Source organism: Vulpes vulpes, chromosome 12, assembly GCF_048418805.1.
Source record: "Vulpes vulpes isolate BD-2025 chromosome 12, VulVul3, whole genome shotgun sequence".
Classification (NCBI taxonomy): Eukaryota; Metazoa; Chordata; class Mammalia; order Carnivora; family Canidae; genus Vulpes; species Vulpes vulpes.
In genome coordinates this window covers 37,194,876-37,214,002 of record NC_132791.1, presented here as the reverse complement: position 1 = coordinate 37,214,002, position 19,127 = coordinate 37,194,876, and the positions used below count along the sequence as shown (strand labels likewise).

Below are 19,127 nucleotides of genomic sequence, written 5' to 3'. Positions count from 1 at the left end.
TTTTTTTAAGCTGGTTAAACAATGACTTGGGTGGATAATTTTATTGGGCCATATAATGAAATACCAAGTACTTTTTAATCCCCAAAATATAGAGATGAAGGAGATGGTCTCCTCCAGTGAGCAAAGTAACCTTTTTCTTTAGACCAACATGACAGTCTGAGAAGCTTTCTCCCTTTTTCCTCCGTGGTGCTTCTCAAACAATTTTATAGATGTCAAAGTGCTCCAAAATGGTTGTTATAATTTCCAAAAGTCCCTAGTGAAGTTATGGGAGGATGTAGCACAAGTTTACTGGCAGACAAATCCAGGAGAAATTGGCTGAGGATTAGTTTTAGTTGTTCCATGTGGATGGGTAAATCTGGTGCCTCTGCTACTTCTTTTATTGTCATTAAGCTTGTTTCCCCTGGATGAAAATCCCAAATCTATATGAATAGATAGATTCATATCTTTCTATTCATTCTTCATTCATATCTTCATACACCTTTTTCCACGTACCAGATATATTTTTCTTATTTCCTGCTACCTGTTTTCCCCTGGCTATCTTTACAATGATTTTAAAAGTTCTGCATATTTTTTTAAAAAAACTCATTACCTTTCCTAGCAAATCAGTTCTGCTTCCTCTAACTTCCCACATGAGCACTGTAAGCCCCTACCACACTAAATTTCTCTTTATACTAAAGATTGCAATTCATGGTGTAGTGAATCTGCTACAATCCCACAGTATTTCTGTTAGGAGCTTACCTGAGCTGAAGAGCTGAGCTGCCAGGTGTCCACATAACTGACTTAAGATCATAAGCCAAAATGAAAGTAATAGTCAAGCCTTTAATCACTTACTATATAAGCAAGAGGCTAAAATAGAGAAAGTGCCAACTCACTCTGTTCTGTCTTCCCCCTGGAACTGTAGGCCAGTTGAGGATCAGATGGATCAACACAGAGCTGTTGTCTTACAGCCAAGGAGCCCTGAGCTAAAGTCTCCTGCATTTTTATTGACGTGGGTCTTTGGGGAGAAAAAGGGGCAGGGCTAGGAGAGGAAAAGTACTGAGTACTGAGTCAGATGGAAGAACAATATTTCAAGGTTACCTCCACCCCAGCTACCAGATAAGATCTTGGCGGGAGGATTTGAAGAGGCCCTCAGCCAAAGGGCTGCCAGGCAGTAAGGAGATCTTCACCTGCAGCCTCGTGGAGGCACCTAGGCTAGGAGCACAGATACGCACATGAATATGGTTGGCCAAGGGGAACCTGAGTCCTTGACTATAACTCCTTCAGGGACTGGAGTCCATTGGCCATGTACCAGGTCTGTCTGGGGAGGGCAGCTTTTCCTCACAGGGCTTTCTGGGTAAAGAGTGTAATACATATGGTCAGACCTGAAAAGTCACATATAGGATTAGGTTTGGAACAGGAATCCTCAATCTTTACCACAAATGCATGAGTGTGTTCATAAAAACACTGTTAATGGCTTCATTGAAAGCTGAAGGCCTGGGATGCCTGGGTGGCTCAGTTAGTTAAGCATCTATCTTTGGCTCAGGTCATGGTCCCAGTGTGCTGGAATCCAGCCCCATGTCAGGCTCCCTACTCAATGGGGATCTTGTTTCTCCCCTCCTTCTGCCACTCCCCTACTTGCGCACGCACGCTCTCTCTCTTTCAAATAAATAAATAAAATCTTTTAGAAAAAGAAAGGTGAAGTCCTGCTTATTAATAAAAGAACAAAACAAGCAAATGTGAAAACTCACAAACAATAGCAAGCTTTCTTTTCTTTTCTTTCTTTCTCTCTTTGTGTGTGTGTGTGTGTGTGTGTGTGTGTGTATGTGTGTTGTGTTTGGATTGGCTGAAGCAGCTCTCTTTGCTGCAAGTCATCTGGTCCAGCTCTTTTTCAGGCTGCAAGTGGAGTTTACTTCTGCTCCACTGTCTATTTCTTGGCTACAGAGGGACAAATATAAACGTACAGAGCCTCTTAAGCCTAGATTTGGAACTGGCACATTTTAACTTCTGTTCACATTCATTTTATTAAATACAGCTAGCAACAATTTGTATGTTTTATCCATTTGAGTTTCTTTGGAGGGATGGGGGACTATTTCAGACTTTTTAGACCCTCATCCATAAACTTTCTAGAAGTCCTTTTGTCCAGCTGAAAGGATCTACTAAGCATCATATTACTTTTAGAAATTGTCAAGAACAGGCCTGACAGTCACATCCAGGGCCATGCCTTAATGTCAAAATCTCAGATTTGGCCTTTCCTGCCAATGTGTCAGTGGTTGCTCATTTGATATGGTGAGAAACTTTCATTTCCAACCCTGAAAGTACTGGAACGTATGCACTTCTGAATACCTATGGCCGCTCCTTTCTGAGCTCAGTTCTTTCCTATAAACCCAGTCAAAATCAACTCCTGCTATCAGCAGAACACTGGAACATCCTCACTCATTGTTACAAATTAATCAGCTACATTTTTGTCTTCCATGTTATGTCAGATGGCAGTTTGCCAAATGTTTGCCACTATATAGCATGGGTCACAGTTTTCTCAGCCTCCTGAAACATTCTTTGGCACCTACCACCTAGTCCCAAAATCGATGCCACATAATTTTAGGTTTTTATTATAGCTGTACCCAGCAGCTTTTGCTATAGTGTAAACAACCACAAAATTTCAGTGACTTGCAATAATGTACATTATTTTTTTGTTCATGGTTTCTGCAGATCAGCTGGAGCATATGTGCTTCAGGCTGAAGTTCTGTTATTTGTTTGGAGCATATTTGGCTCACATGGTTCTACATGTCTCAGTCTCAGGCCCAGGTTGAAGGAGGCAGTGACTATCTGGACGTATTCTTTTCAAAGCAGATGCTGGAAATTGCCAAGGGAAGAGGAGAAATACCTAAGTTCTAGGTTTATAACAGGCACTCTCTTATTTATACCCACATTCCTTTGGTCAGTACAACTCATATGACCATGCTCAAGCTCAGCATCAGTGGAGTAGGGGTCTCTACTACACCCATAAAGGTAGAGAAGAATGGAGTAAGCATTTGCTGACTAATAATCTACCATAGTATGATATCAAAGTATGAACCAAAAGCATTTGCTGTTTTTCAAGTATATACTGCTCAAAATAATAGTATACTATAGTGGCATATTTTAGGGTGGCAACCCTAAAGGTATTTTCTTATGGCAACCAATCATAATGAAAATAGATTTTTAGAAATAATTTGATAAAATAGCTAAAAGAATCTACAAGGGGGAAAAAATTGCAGAAGAATTTAAATTAATTTGTTAATGCAATCTAAGAGAATTAAGAGAAAAAAACAGAAAGAAAGGTAAGTTTATCTGTTAGGAGAGAATATGAATCAGAATGAATTTTTATAGTAGGAATGAAAGTGAGGCATTTAAAACCAAAACATTAAAAATAAATCTCTAGAAGTGTAAAACATGTGCTCACATATCTAATATAGGACAAAAATAGAACTGCATATTTCTAACTAGGTCTTCTTGGTTCATTTCTCAAATCCTGAGACCCTTGAATGAGAGGAGAATCAAAGGGCAGAGTGGGTTCCTTGTTCCCCTCTATCACCTGGGCCTAGCTACTTCGTTATTCTTTATGAAACCTGTTAAAGTGAGAAACTAAAGTCTTCCACAGAAGTGAACGTGGTCAACCAGTCCACCAGTGGACTTTGCACACACCCAGGAGCACAAAGCAGTAACCAAATTCATTTTTGAATCAGTCTTATTTTATTGGAATTATTTAGCTGTTTTTAGCATTTTATGCTCTTTGAGCATAGAACTATTTTATTCTTATTTTTTAAGAGTAAATATTTCAGTTAGAACTATAGTAGATATTTAAATGACTTGAACAGCTGAATTGTATTTGCATATTATTTCTATATTGCTGAAAGAGTGTTGTAAATGAATTCAGCACCATGGTGTTAGGGGACTAGAAAAAGAAACTTGGGAACCAATAGATTATTATCAAGGTAAAGGTACATATTCCCCAGGTGGCAAATTCTACCTATTCCAGCTTTTATTATCCTTAGGATAGTGTTCTATTTATTTCATGAGTACAGAAGTTTTAATTGGATATGTCATGTTTCAAAGACAAAAGAAATGCCTAATTCACTCTAACAAACTTGTTAGTCACTGTTTATACCAAGAGGATTTCTACTCTACAGAGAATAATATTGTTTTTTTTTCCTTTGTTGATGAATCAAAGTTTTACACTGACCTACAGCAGCCAAGCATACTTTAAAGCAAAATCACCTCAGTCTAGCACAGATACATATCCTTTTAGCTTTATATATTCTTGTTTGCCCTTCTTTTTTGATTCTTTTAAGAAATGTTGTATCTGAAAAATAATTCAACAAGGAAACATTAAATTTGTCACAATAATTTATCTGATTAGAAAACATTTATGTTTTAATGTATTTAAATTTTGATAGTATTAACTGAAATTTTATGATTATTTTTTTCCTTTAATTTTGATATGTTGTAGATTTTTGTTCGTTTGAGAAGGTTTTAGTAGTCATATGCATGGAGAGTATAGGAATCATTTGTGGAAACAACTTCACCTGTTATCTGTGTTTGTACGTGTTATAAAGTGACAGTTTTCCTGGAAATGTGATTTTTATGATTTACTCTGCTCAGTGCATGATTTTTTACCTGGAAAAGAGGTGGGGGCGGGGGGCTGTTACAGTTTCAGTTCACCCTAATTCGGGTAGTGTTTGCTTTGTTCAGCAATCACTCTGATCCTCCTGGCAGGGAACAAGATCCAGAGAACAAAACTAGTAGTGACTAGATAAGAAGGCAGCGAATTCCGCTTTTAAGGCAAAGGAGGAATAGTCTACAAAAGAATGAAAATAGGAATAAAAGTATAGCATTGTTAACCTGAAGATCTGTTGTACCTTTGAAAATCTTACACTGGGAAAAAAAGACACTACAAAGGTATGTAATTATGTGACTGAAATCTTGGAAAAGGTTACCATTTAGTTTCCAGCCAAATACTTTGACAATAAAATAGATTAGATTATTCATAGTTGAGAAAACTTAGAACCCTTTTCCTTAAAATGACAGGACACTGTTTCAGCAGTATATGACGTACCATAATATATTATTTATTCTCTACCAGAACAACTGTGTAGAAACGATGAAGATGATGGGGTCAAGAAGAGTACTCCAGAGAAGAATGGGAAAGAAATGTTGGAGCAGACATTGCAGAAGGTAGTCTAATCTTTAAGATATTGAGCTGAGGAAGTTAAATCTGAATTTTAACATAAAGGATTATATTTTAAAAAGAGGGCTCATGAACTTAAACCTTGTGTGAATCCTTAATTTAAATTCATAATTCAAAATCATTCACTTGCCAAATGGGTTAAACAAAATCAATGTTAGTGAAATAAATGTGGAAACACTTGTGCTTCTATTGACATAGATTAAAAATATCTTCAAAGATGAAATGAAGAGAATGATAATAGAAATTATAAAAATTTTTGCTATATGTGCTTATTAGCAGTTTAAAATGTGACATGAGACTTATATTAAAAAAGCATATAGATTTGCAATTTTGAACTATTAAAACTGAACGTAGTTTTAGCTTCAGTAAAGTAAAATGGTAATATGTTTATAATTTAATTTTAAACTTAAAAATATAAATGACTCATTTCATTTTAGATAGAAATTTATGCCCACATAATTTAGAATAGTTTTGCCTGTTTTAATAGAATCACTCATACAAACCCTGCTGCCACTTTACATTAATGCCTGTAATTAACAATAAAATGTTCTTTAAAAATCTTAACACTTACCTTTACAATTTTATACTTAATTCATATTTTTGTGTATAAATACATTCTTATCAAGATCAGTTAAGTTGGCTTGGTTGCATTTTAGCACGCTTTGTTATTGTTATAAAGAAAATATTTTTAATTGGTTGTAATTTGCTATGCTAGATACTTAGATAAAGCTGGAAATACACAAATATATAAGTAAAAATATTAATGAGGCTACTTACATTTCTTACATCTGTGAAATGACTTATAGGAAATCTCGTGACTTAGAACAGATGATGTGATCCCTTATACTTCTAACACTTGCTATACATCAGGTAACAAAGGCTGTCATCTCATTATTACTGAATAAAACATAGCAGATTAACACAATAACATACAGAATAAATGCTCACATTCCTTTATCGTAAGGTAAAACGAGTAACTGAAAGAATATATGCATTATCAGCTGGAAAGCCATACAGTTTGCACTAGCTTATCTTCTTTGTTTCAGAACAGTATTTTTATTTGCTGGGATTTGTATAATTTTTCTCTCTGTGGCTTATAATAGTATATTACTATCTACTACTTCCTTAGGGTAGAAACCCTAAAGAAACCCATTATTTAATTCTAACTGCCGTAAATGGCTACTTCCATAGTGGATCCAGAAACCCATTTTAAGTTCTAAAAAGCCAACAGGAATTATTTGCACTGGACCGTACTAATTTGTCACTTTTTAAAAATGTTAACCTAATGTACTTATGTGAGTCATGATTTAACCTTCTTTAGTTGGGTTTCCTGATTTTAAAAGTATGTATTGTAAAACATTCAAAATAGGTTTAAAAGATAGTAACGATATGAAAACATTTGTTTACATAGGAGAAATGAAACATATATAATTGTTTTAAGTAATGTATTAACATTTTACACTGTTATGGCATGAATTGAGCTCCCCCCACCCAATATTATTATGTCAAAGTCCTAATTCCCAGTATCTCAGAAGGTGACTGTATTTGAGGATGAAGTCTTCAAAGAGGTAAAGTTAAAATGAGATTATTGGGGTTTAAACTACCCAGTCTGTGATATTTTCTTATGGCAGCCCTAGAAAAGTATTACAGACACTTTACAAAGTCAGATGTTTTATCTCCATTTTGAAAGAGGCCATCTTTTTTGGTAAATTATTATGATCTGTACTGGAGGAAAAGTATGCACATGAGCTGATTTACAGACAAACCAAATGCCTTTAACAAATCCCTAGACTTTCCTTCTCAAATATATATTGAAATTTTCCTTTTGTTTCTGGAGGTTTATTATCAGTTTAACATAATTTTTAAGAGTATACCTTTCCCTTTCTAAAGAGTTTAGAAGTACTGTCTCTGTTTTATTTTTCCTCCATTTTAACTTAAATGCAAATAATTTTGGCCAGTTTTTAAGATTAAACATGGATTCACATTAGGCAGTTAACAGACTTAAACATTTTAAATGTTAACAGATTTTAAAGATATTTATCCAATGGTATATAAAATTTTTATGAGTTGCACCCAAACTTAAATGGATTTTAGTCAAAAGACAAAGATAATGCTCATTTCTAGAATTGAAATCTCATATTTAAGATGTTTGTTACATTTGTTCATAACCTGTTATATTTTAATCCAAAAGTACAAAGTTGATTTAAATGCTAATTTAACAATGTTTAGTGCAAGTAATCTTATCTCAGTTTAAGTAGTTTTATTAAGTAGCTGTCATGATAATAATAATAGAGACAATAATGGTGATGGTGATGGTGATGATAAACTGTTTAGAACTGACTACCCGGTATTGTGGTGTATGATCATATTTAATACTTATAATCTGCAAGACAAGTCTTACTATTCCCATTTCACAAATGAGGAAACTTTAAAATAGGTTACATATTTTACCAGGTTAAGTTAACCTTAGCTGGAAATAAGGCAGAGACCAGAATGAAATTCAATTTCCTCAAGACCACACTGTTTCCTAATATTTTTGTATCAGCACTGTCAAAATCACTTTTTAAAAAAGGAAAGTGTAATTGCTTATTTACATAAAATAGATTTTAAAAAATACAGTCTATTTTACTTCATCATGGAGTCTAACATGCTAAAATATTTTTGAAAATACACTGTTGTTTGCAGTGATTAAAACCATTAAGAAACTGAGGAAACTGTAGAAAGGTGATATTCTCTATTCTATAGTATTTTTTACTAAATAGAGAATAAAATTTGACATAAAATGATTTTGAAAAAGTAAGCAGTTTTTAGCTAGAATTCATGTGTTCTTGAAAATGATGTTTAGGAAACATCTTAGATCTTTCCCACCATAACTAAATCCAGTAAACTGGAAAACAATAAGAATATCTGTAAGTTTCATCTTGTAGACTTCTGGAATATTTTAAGTTACTGGTTGTCAATACATCAAGTATGTTTCTCCTTGGAAGAATTGTCTTAAAAGTAAAATGAGTCCATATAGTGGTTCCAATCATTTAAGTTTCTTGCTTTACCCCAGTCCTTTGTTCATTTTCCATATGTATCTATGGCTTGTAGAGTAGCCTGAGGGGCACAAAATCTTGAATTTGAATTCCATTTCAAAGCAGGAAATGTTTACCTCTCTGCATTATTTAAGTTTTCAGAGGCTCAGTTCCCTCCTCTGGAAAGATAATTATTGGCTATACTTACCTCACATAGTTTTGAGGTGATCTGAAGAGATCATGTTTATGAAACCATCTTATAAATGGTAAACTGTACTTTGCAAACAATAGTGATTCTTTATTTTTCAAGATTTAAATTGAAATCAACTCCTCCTTGAAGTTTTCATACTCATGGCTTAGAATTAATGGCTCTGTCCTTTTTGCTCAGACTTTATGATACTTAGATCCTAACCTTTATCAGATTTATTTATGCAAGTGTCTTTCTTTCAAATAGTTTTTGAAATTTCTTAAAGTCAGAAATTATGTTTTCATTTCTATGTCCTACAATGTGAACAATGTGTACTGAAATAAATGAGTGCAATCTTGGAATAACTATAAATTTAAGTTGTTGGGGATGCCTGAGTGGCTCAGTGGTTTGGCACCTGCCTTCGGCCCAGCGTGTGATCCTGGAGACCCGGGATCGAGTCCCACGTTTGGCTCCCTGATGGAGCCTGCTTCTGTCTCTCTGCCTGTCTCTCTGCCTGTGTCTCTGCCTCTCTCTCTGTATCTCTTATTAATAAATTTTTTAAAATCTTTAAAAAATAAATAAATAAATTTAAGTTGTTAGACTTTTTTGGGTGTTTCTTGTATAAACTAAGGACCTCATGACTACTAAAATTATATTTTTCTAATTTAGAATAATGCAGCCTTGATAGGTTATATTTTATAGGTAATCATTTTTTCATATGATTGTTAGATATTGAAGAAAATTATTTTATTAATGACGTTTCTCTATATCTATTTTTAGACTTTTTGTATAAATTGCTTTTCTCTGAAAATAATTTTTTTCACAATAGTCTATATAGCCAAAGCATTTATCTCAGAAAACTCTGCAAAGTTTATTAGTATACTTAGTTCTGTATCACTTTGTGTAGAATTTTAACTTCTTTTACCATCTGTCCTTCATTCAACAGATGTATTATTGCATTTTATAATGTATTTATCTACACCGCCTTAGAATTATTTAGAAATTAAGTACTTTAGATTTATTTTGTCCTTGTGCTAAGTGTAATTTTACTTTCATAAATTAGAAATGATAAAAAATATACAGCAAATTATGGTTTTGGACTTTTAAGAGAATAAATAAAACTCTTCTGTTTAGGTCGTTGAATTGGAAAATCGGCTACAATCTTTTGAGAAAGGCTCAAGAAAATTAAAAGAAGGAAATAAAAAATTAATGAAAGAAAATGACTTCCTGAAATCCCTCTTAAAACAGCAACAAGAAGATGCAGAGGACAGAGGAAAAGAGCTAGAACAGCTACAAAAGGGGAGTAAAGAAGTAGAAAAAGATAAAGCTGAACTTCAGGTAAAAATCAGTGAGCTGGAGAGAGAAGTCACTTCCCTAAGGAGACAAGTGGCAGAAGCTAATGGGCTGAGAAATGAAAATGAAGAGCTGATGAATTCAATAGAGAAATTGCAGCATTCAGCAGACAAAGCTAAATCTGAGATGGCCACCACGGAAGCAAGATCTGGACAATACGATTGTAAGACAACCACTACCAAGGTTAAATTTAAAGCTGCGAAGAAAAAGTGCTCTGTGGGTCGTTACCACACTGTTCTCAATCACTCCATCAAGGTTATGAGCAATGTGTTTGAGAACCTCAGCAAGGACGGCTGGGAGGATGTGAGTGAAAGCAGGTAAGGCTCTCATTAACTTAGCTCTGTGGTGGGGACACTGTGCATATGTAAAGCACCAGCAAATGGAGATTGAATTTCAACTACTGTCGATTTGGTATTCAGAAAAAATACTGTCAGATCCTTTGAAATATCTTGGGAGGTCTTGTTCTGAGCTTATTGACTGAAATTTGCATGCAAAATTAGCCACAACTGCATGAGTATTTGAATAGGTGCCAGGAAACCCAAAAGAAGGCAATGCTTGATTTCTTCCAGTGATGCTATTTTCATGCAGTCATGAGGCTTGAAATTGACAGTTTGGCAGGTTGATTTAATTTGCTGGCCCTTTGCATATTCACCACTGACAGCTAAGGATTCCCAGGCAAGCCTACTAAGTCGGTTTAGTTATCTTGTGACATGCCAACCTGGGAGGAGAAACATTTTTCCCCCTTAATTTAGTTAGATAAATTTTGAATGACCCATTTCAGCTTGTTACCAGATGTCTACAAGCTGTTTAACATCCTTTAAATTAAGAACCATCTTCACTAATTATTTCATGTATGTATTATGCAAAGTCATTGTACTAACTTTAATTGAATGGTAGTTAAAAATTAGTTCTTTAAAGTTAAAGCCCTATAAATTCCTAGTCTTAAGTTGTATAACACTTAGCGAATAGCAACAGGAGAATACTAAAAATCTGTAATATCTCTTTTCCTCACTCCTGGCTATACATTACTATACGTACTTGAAGCACATCAATAAAACCACAAAGGCAAATGGATAGTATAACACTTCTTTCTATACCTAGAAAACAGCGAAGTTCAATGTTGCCAGAATTGCTAACAGACAAATTGAACAATTTTCCATAATTCTGTCTTGTTTTGTAATAGCATGTATTTTCTTTTATTTTTCCAAGCTGTCTTTTTTAATCCCCAGAAGAGATCTGTTTTAGGTTTGGATGTCCCTAGATAGTGTAGGGGTGAAAGAGTTTTCCCTTCTTCCTTTCTAGGTTCTTGGACTGGTCTAAAAATGAAATTGATACAATACAGATTAACAGGAAGAAAACAAATAAAAGTTTACAAACATGCATGCTTTCTGTATACATGGGAGAGACCCAAGGAAACTGAATAACTCCCCCACATGGCCAAAACCACCACCTTGAATATGATCTTCAGTGAAAGACAAAAGAAGATGGGGTCAGAGTCATTATGGGAGGTTATCAGGAAAAAGTACAGTAAAAAAAAGGGGGAATCAGATTGTTATACAGATTTAAGTTATTGTCTTCTTTACAAGAATCTTTAGAGGTGTAGGGTCATCCATTTCTTCCTGGTACAAGGAGAGCATCACACTTGCAAATGGAGATTTTTCTTATACACGTAAATGTCTCTTACAAAAGGGTAACTTCTACTTGTCCTATATTTACAGTTGCCAGTTTGCAGCAATTCTTTTATTTTTTATTTTTTATTTTTATTTATGATAGTCACACAGAGAGAGAGAGAGAGGCAGAGACATAGGCAGAGGGAGAAGCAGGCTCCATGCACCGGGAGCCCGACGTGGGATTCGATCCCGGGTCTCCAGGATCACACCCTGGGCCAAAGGCAGGCGCTAAACCGCTGCGCCACCCAGGGATCCCCAGTTTGCAGCAATTCTTATGTCAAAGAGACATATATTGGGGTGGCAAATTCTGCTCCCCTGTGATCCCACCTTTGAAACTTCCACAAGAAATATCACAGTCCAGAAGCCAAGCTGATAGATTGTTCCATATCTCAAAGATCCAGCCTCTGTCCTGAGAATATGTCATCTTAAACAGTTGTGTTTTATTTCAGGAGGTGGGTCCTGCAGGTGGGCTCCCAAAGTCAGACCTATTTTGTGTGAGACATCAAGCATTTAAAAAGGCATTCTTATAGAAGCAAAATAAAAACAAAGGTTAATGATTGGAGCAGATTATAAACCCAATCAGAGTCTTGAGGGCAGCCAGTAGAAAAAAGACATTCATAAGATAGGAGTTGAAGCACTTGAATGTGTCTGATGATGTCGTTGGTTGTTTAGGTAAATTTCTGAGTGGCCCATACAGCAACAGACATGAAGACCATCTAAACCTGAGCTGTTGTGGTGGTTTCTCTGATGTTTACAGCAAGTGATCTAGCTTCAGTTTGCAGGGCTTCTGGAGAAAAGGCAGCTTGAGTTCTCAGTGATTCCAAGATAAAAGTAGAAAGACTTGGAATTTGTTTGGAGAGTCATAGCCAGATATTTGAGGAAACCAGAAGAATTCATGGTTCAATCCAGATTATAGACAAACAAAAAATCCTCAAGGCAATTAATCAGAATTACAATCTAATATCCATAAAGTATGTTATTGAAACATAATTATTCTCTTTGAAATCACCCTTATTTCCACTAAAGATAGCTAAATTAAAGCTAATTTGTTTGCGAAATAAGCTTCATTTCAATAAACTTGGTCTGATTGTTTATGTAAGTCCAACAAAGAATAGTGGTTCACTATATTTTAAATCTGCTTTACTGGAATTTTTCATAAAGAGTTTCAGACAGAACTTTTCAAAGTTTCTCAAGGCCAAAATGCCAATCCAAGGTTGCCACCAGCCTTACCAGCAATAATTATACATTTGGGTAAATTTCTCTCTTCTTGAGGTTCCCAAAATGTCCTGAGGTTTCTTCACCTGCTAAGAAGTGACCTTCCTTATGGGGTAAGGCTGCTGGGAACCCTGTAAGCAGGGTACTAGGCTCCTTTCCCAAAAAGTTTTATTGGCTCCATAAAGTCATCTTAGTTCCTAAAAAGCTGTCTGTCTGGTCATATCTGAGTCTGCATGCTTCTCTCAAACATTCCAGTCAAAACCTTGGTAATATACCCAACGTTTCCAATTCTGTCATGTTACAAAGAGAACAGATTCATGTAGAATTTATGCAAAAAAAAAAAAAGATTTCTTGAAAATATAAGAATACTTACTAAGAATTTCCAAATTCTGTAGTGATCACCTAGGGCAAAAATGATAAATGTTTCCCTTTGTTTGCAACGATTCATTTTACCAAATTGTTGTAAGTCACTGTTAGCTTAAGAGGAAAAAAGTTTTCTCAGATCTAGAAAAACAAAATAGTAAAAAAAAATTAGTGATAAAATAAAGTCACAAAAATTATAATCATTCTCATTAGTGCACTGAGTCCCATGTGACTAATTTTTGTTCTGCTTGAATCCAGTTTTTCTGTAAATTCTGGAAACTCTTAACAATTCAGTTAAAGTTATCAGAAACCCATATTTTGGGATATTTTCCATGAGTCTCCCTGGAGATCAAGCATATTCCAAACATTTTTGCAAAAGTTTTAGAATAGGGGCTCCTGAGTGGCTCAGTTGGTTATGCGTCCAACTCCTGATTTTAGCTTAGGTCATGATCTCAGGGTTATAACATCAGGCTCCTCGCTGGGCATGGAGCTTCCTCAAGATTCTCTCTCTTTTTCTTTTTTTTAATAGTAAATTTATTTTTTATTGGTGTTCAATTTGCCAACATACAGAATAACACCCAGTGCTCATCCCATCAAGTGCCCCCCTCAGTGCCCGTCACACATTCTCTTTCTCAATCTCTCTCTCTCTTTCTCTCTTTACCCCGCCCCTCTTCACAGGTTTGTGGTCTCTCCCTTAAAAAAAAAATTAATAAAACAATTTTATAAGTAAAACAATAACTATAAATGACAAAGAGTTAAAAATGGCCATGGATAAAGATCTGGTGAGAGTTTATTACAATGGAATTGAGAAGGAAAAAAAAAGATAAGGAAATCTGGTTATTTCTGTGATATATGTTCTTTAGAATAATAACTAGAAGTATAAGTGATAACATTATACCAGGACAAATCAGATTTTAAGGAATTTCATGCAACTTCCAGAATATTAAAATTAATATACATATCTGCAAAAATATAATCAAGTAGGTTTAGCATCATTTTTTAAGACATTTCTCATGACTCAAAATACTAAATCAGCCTAATTAGGTTAAAAACTCTTTTAAGAAACTCTGCAATATCTCAAAATTTCTTCCAAGTCAAAAGACTTCATTTAGAATTTGATTTGGGGAGGTTTATCAAAAATATCAAAAGGTTTTGGACACTTGACTAAATGGGATCATAGTTCATTCACTATGATATAATACTTAGTTTTCTATTTAATCAGTCTTTAACAAAGACTTCACAGGCAAATATAGAAGTTTACACAGTTGCCAGTAAAACTTAGCTGTTTTTATATCAAAAGGACTAGGTTTACTTAAGTAATCAAAAACCTGATTATAAAAATAATGAAGCAGGGGAATTGTTTTGATAAAAACAAAATCTTTGCTTTCTTTTTTTTTCTTTTTTTTTTTCTTTTTTTTTCTCTCACTGAAGTATTTTATTTTTTATATATATAAATTAATTTTTATTGGTGTTCAATTTACCAATATACAGAAAAACACCCAGTGCTCATCCCGTCAAGTGTCCGCCTCAGTGCCCGTCACCCATTCCCCCCTCACCCCCCACCCTTCTCCCCTTCCACCACCCCTAGTACGTTTCCCAGAGTTAGGAGTCTTTATGTTCTGTCTCCCTGATATTTCCCACACATTTCTTTTCCCTTCCTTTATATTCCCTTTGACTATTATTTATATTCCCCAAATGAATGAGAACATACACTGTTTTTCCTTCTCCGATTGACTTACTTCACTCAGCATAATACCCTCCAGTTCCATCCACATTGAAGCAAATGGTGGGTATTTGTCGTTTCTAATCGCTGAGTAATATTCCATTGTATACATAGACCACATCTTCTTTATCCATTCATCTTTCGATGGACACCGAGGCTCCTTCCATAGTTTGGCTATTGTGGACATTGCTGCTAGAAACATCGGGGTGCAGGTGTCCCGACGTTTCATTGCATCTGAATCTTTGGGGTAAATCCCCAACAGTGCAATTGCTGGGTCGTAGGGCAGGTCTATTTTTAACTCTTTGAGGAACCTCCACACAGTTTTCCAGAGTGGCTGCACCAGTTCACATTCCCACCAACAGTGCAAGAGGGTTCCCCTTTCTCCACAACCTCTCCAACATTTGTTGTTTCCTGCCTTGTTAATTTTCCCCATTCTCACTGGTGTGAGGTGGTATCTCATTGTGGTTTTGATTTGTATTTCCCTGATGGCAAGTGATGCAGAGCATTTTCTCATGTGCATGTTGGCCATGTCCATGTCTACCTCTGTGAGATTTCTCTTCATGTCTTTTGCCCATTTCATGATTGGATTGTTTTTTTCTTTGGTGTTGAGTTTAATAAGTTCTTTATAGATCTTGGAAACTAGCCCTTTATCTGATAGGTCGTTTGCAAATATCTTCCTCCATTCTGTAGGTTGTCTTTTAGTTTTGTTGACTGTATCCTTTGCTGTGCAAAACCTTCTTATCTTGATTAAGTCCCAATAGTTCATTTTTGCTTTTGTTTCTTTTGCATTCATGGATGTATCTTGCAAGAAGTTACTGTGGCCGAGTTCAAAAAGGGTGTTGCCTATATTCTCCTCTAGGAGTTTGATGGAATCTTGTCTCATATTTAGATCTTTCATCCATTTTGAGTTTATGTTTGTGTATGGTGCAAGAGAGTGATCTAGTTTCATTCTTCTGCATGTGGATGTCCAATTTTCCCAGCACCATTTATTGAAGAGACTATCTTTCTTCCAGTGAATAGTCTTTCCTCCTTTGTCGAATATTAGTTGACCATAAAGTTGAGGGTCCACTTCTGGGTTCTCTATTCTGTTCCATTGATCTATGTGTTTGTTTTTGTGCCAGTACCACACTATCTTGATGACCACAGCTTTGTAGTAGAACCTGAAATCTGGCATTGTGATGCCCCCAGTTATGGTCTTCTTTTTTAAAATTCCCCTGGCTATTCGGGGTCTTTTCTGATGCTACACAAATCTTAAAATAATTTGTTCTAACTCACTGAAGAAAGTCCATGGTATTTTGATAGGGATTGCATTAAACGTGTAAATTGCCCTGGGTAACATTGACATTTTCACAATATGAATTCTGCCAATCCATGAGCATGGAATATTTTCCATCTCTTTGTGTCTTCCTCAATTTCTTTCAGAAGTGTCTATAGTTTTTAGAGTATAGATCTTTTACCTCTTTGGTTAGGTTTATTCCTAGGTATCTTATGCTTTTGGGTGCAATTGTAAATGGGATGGACTCCTTAATTTCTCTTTCTTCAGTCTCATTGTTAGTGTATAGAAATGCCATTGATTTCTGGGCATTGATTTTGTATCCTGCCACGCTGCCAAATTGCTGTATGAGTTCTAGCAATCTTGGGGTGGAGGCTTTTGGGTTTTCTATTAATATTGTCAATTAAATAGAGCTCTTTTACACAATAATTTTGGTAATATCAAATGGAGGCAGAAAATTGTCACATATCTACAACATACATATGCAGAAATACAGAGACCTTAAAATTTTAGCTGTTAGAAAGGTATGATAATGTAAAATTTACTAGTAAAAGAAAAGTAGGAAAGAATTAAGTTTATCTGTTCAGATGGCTTTTGTTTGTTTTTACTAATATTTGTGGAGAAGACAGGATTTTTCAGTTGCCTAAATTTCAAATGAGCTTTCCCTCTTTTGTTCTCCTTCTGATGAGAATTACCTTCTTGAAGTTTGTAGAACTTTTATGTCTCAGAGTCACAGGTAAGGAACGCAAGTTCCTCTAAAAAGAACTTTGGTTTCCTAAGGCTAATATTTACAAGCCTTTGAAATAAATGGAAGAGGTTTTGGGAATAGTAAAAAGAATTGGTGGACTTTGAATGGTTTCTGAAGCCACCTCTATGGTCCTGTAAAGATTAGATGAGTAAAACAAGGACAGCTGTTTCCAATTCCTTAAAGAATTGGGTTGTTGCTAAATGTTATCAAGAAACTGTCACACCCATCCAACTATGTTGAATGTTTTTCTTTCCTTCTGGGTACCTTTAGCTTAGGGGAGAAACCCTTACAAGTTTTTTTTTTTTTTAATTGTTTTTCTATCAGGCACTGAATATCAGCTTTCTTCACAAATTTAAACTGGTAGCTTCTAATTTTCTGCCTTTTTAAACTATCCACTAATCTCAAGGGGTAATCCATTTATAAAACTTTTTGAGGATCCTTTCTTAGTTTAAGAAATTCTTTAGCTATGGCCTTTAGTTCATCCTTTGGCCAACGATTGAAAGAGAGATGAGGCACATTTCCCCTAATCTCAAGTGGTTATTTTTAAAAGGTAATAATCTTTTCATATTAGAAAGGCAGTTCAGACAGATTTAGTAAAACATGAGCATTCAGGTAAAGAATGATAGAGAGGAGCGGTAGGAGTCATGTCAGCCTTAATGACTTTTGTTTTAGATACCTCTTGGATCATTAGTTTTTCATGTCCCCAATTTTCCAAATATCCACCCCCCGCTTTTTTCTTTTTTGTTGAGAAAGCTCTCCCCAGATTTGCATTTTAAAGAATTGTTCTTAGGTCCTACAGAAGATGAGGGCAGAAAACTTGTATCACAAGGGCATAAAAACTTATTCAAAATAAGTTTTCTCCATGATGGGGTTTTGGGGACATATTTCCCTATTATTAGAGCTCCAGGTAATTTAAATTTTAACTTTTTTTCTTAAGTGGAAGACACTTCTGTTTCCAGTGTCTCAATAAGCAGTTTGAGGTGAATAGGTGAGGTCTGAGGATTAGTAATAATAGGTGAGCTTTGAATTGCTTTTAGAACCACATTTTGGGTTTTGTGGAGATTTGCAGAGAGGTAGGGAGGTTTAAACAAGGGTCCCAGATATCCAAAAGGTCTTCTGAAAGGGCAGAGAGAGAGAGTTGGAGCTAGGTGGGTGTGGAAGAGGGTAGAATTTACATTAGATACAGATCCCAATTTTTTTAATGTAATTTCTATTATTTCGTATTGTCAAGGGAGTCCTTAGGGCTGTTATACTTCTTTGTGTCTACTTTTATATTTGTTTTTTCCATAGATACCAATAATACAATTGTTTAGGATAAGAGCTTTCTAAAGAGAAAAAAATTCAAATACAGAAGTTTTTCCAATTCAAAGGATTCCTCCTCTGGCCATTGATGCATAGGATCTATAAATAGTGATTTAAAGACACTGGACATACAGCCAAGCTCTGAAGACATAGAACAAGATGATAGACACACAAAAAAACAATTATCATCTCTGAGAGGAAAGGAATCAATAGAAAGCAAGAGTACTCATAACAAATTTTTACCAAAGTTGCTATACCCAAGGACCTAGCTCCACAAATATTTTCTCTTGCTAATCTAAATTTAGATAAGGAGAAGGACTCTCACTATTCTTACTTCCATCAGACCCTACAGGCAGAGGTCCAGGAGACTGATGGGGTAAGAATTCTTACCTTGTGCCAGCTTGTATCTTAGGATCTGGGGTCTGTCAGCTGTAGCATCTCTGGAGTGAGCAGTGATGGTCCCTTTAAGGTCCTCAGAAATTTAGGGGCAGAAATGTTTTCCTTTCTTCCTTTCTAAGTTCTTTGGCTGGTCTAATAATGAAGTTGATAGAAGACAGATTAACGGGGAAAAAAAGTCTAATAACATGTACACCTCCTGTATATATGGGAGAGATCCAGGAAAATTGAGTATCCCCCAAAATGGCTGATTGCTTCCACCCTAAAATCATGTTCAGATAAAGACAAAAGAAGATGTTGGGGGTGAGGAGTCAGTTGTAGGAGGTTATCAGGAAAAGCACAGTAAACAAGGGTAAGGTTGTTCTCCATTGATAACAGTTTCTAGGTAACGAGGTCATCCATCTCTTCCTGGTATAGTGAGGAAGGCATCCTTACAGATGGGAGATTTCTTAACCATAGACATAGAACTGAAATATATCTTAAAATGTCATTCTCAAGCCTATTTGCCTCTATTATAATTACCTTGATTTTATAAAAATTTCAAAGCTCAGACTTTGGGGGATCTGAGGGATCTCCCAATTGGTTGGGGGCCACCAAATATGGGGTGACTTGATTAGGTGGAGGCCAGTGGTACTGGAAGTAAAGAATTCACCTGAGGCAGAACAAAAGGGATAGAG

General features: G+C 35.5%; 1 protein-coding gene across 9 annotated transcripts in view; it reads left to right on the top strand.

Moving 5' to 3' along the window:
- CNTLN (centlein) overlaps positions 1 to 19,127 on the top strand; it is a 322,986-nt gene that overhangs the window by 211,114 nt on the left and 92,745 nt on the right. For all 9 annotated transcript variants that reach the window (XM_072728210.1, XM_026001444.2, XM_072728209.1 and 6 more), the window contains 2 exons: positions 5,099 to 5,190; positions 9,542 to 10,077. In XM_072728210.1, the coding sequence (XP_072584311.1) occupies positions 5,099 to 5,190; positions 9,542 to 10,077 (628 nt within the window). The remainder of the gene's footprint in view (positions 1 to 5,098; positions 5,191 to 9,541; positions 10,078 to 19,127) is intronic.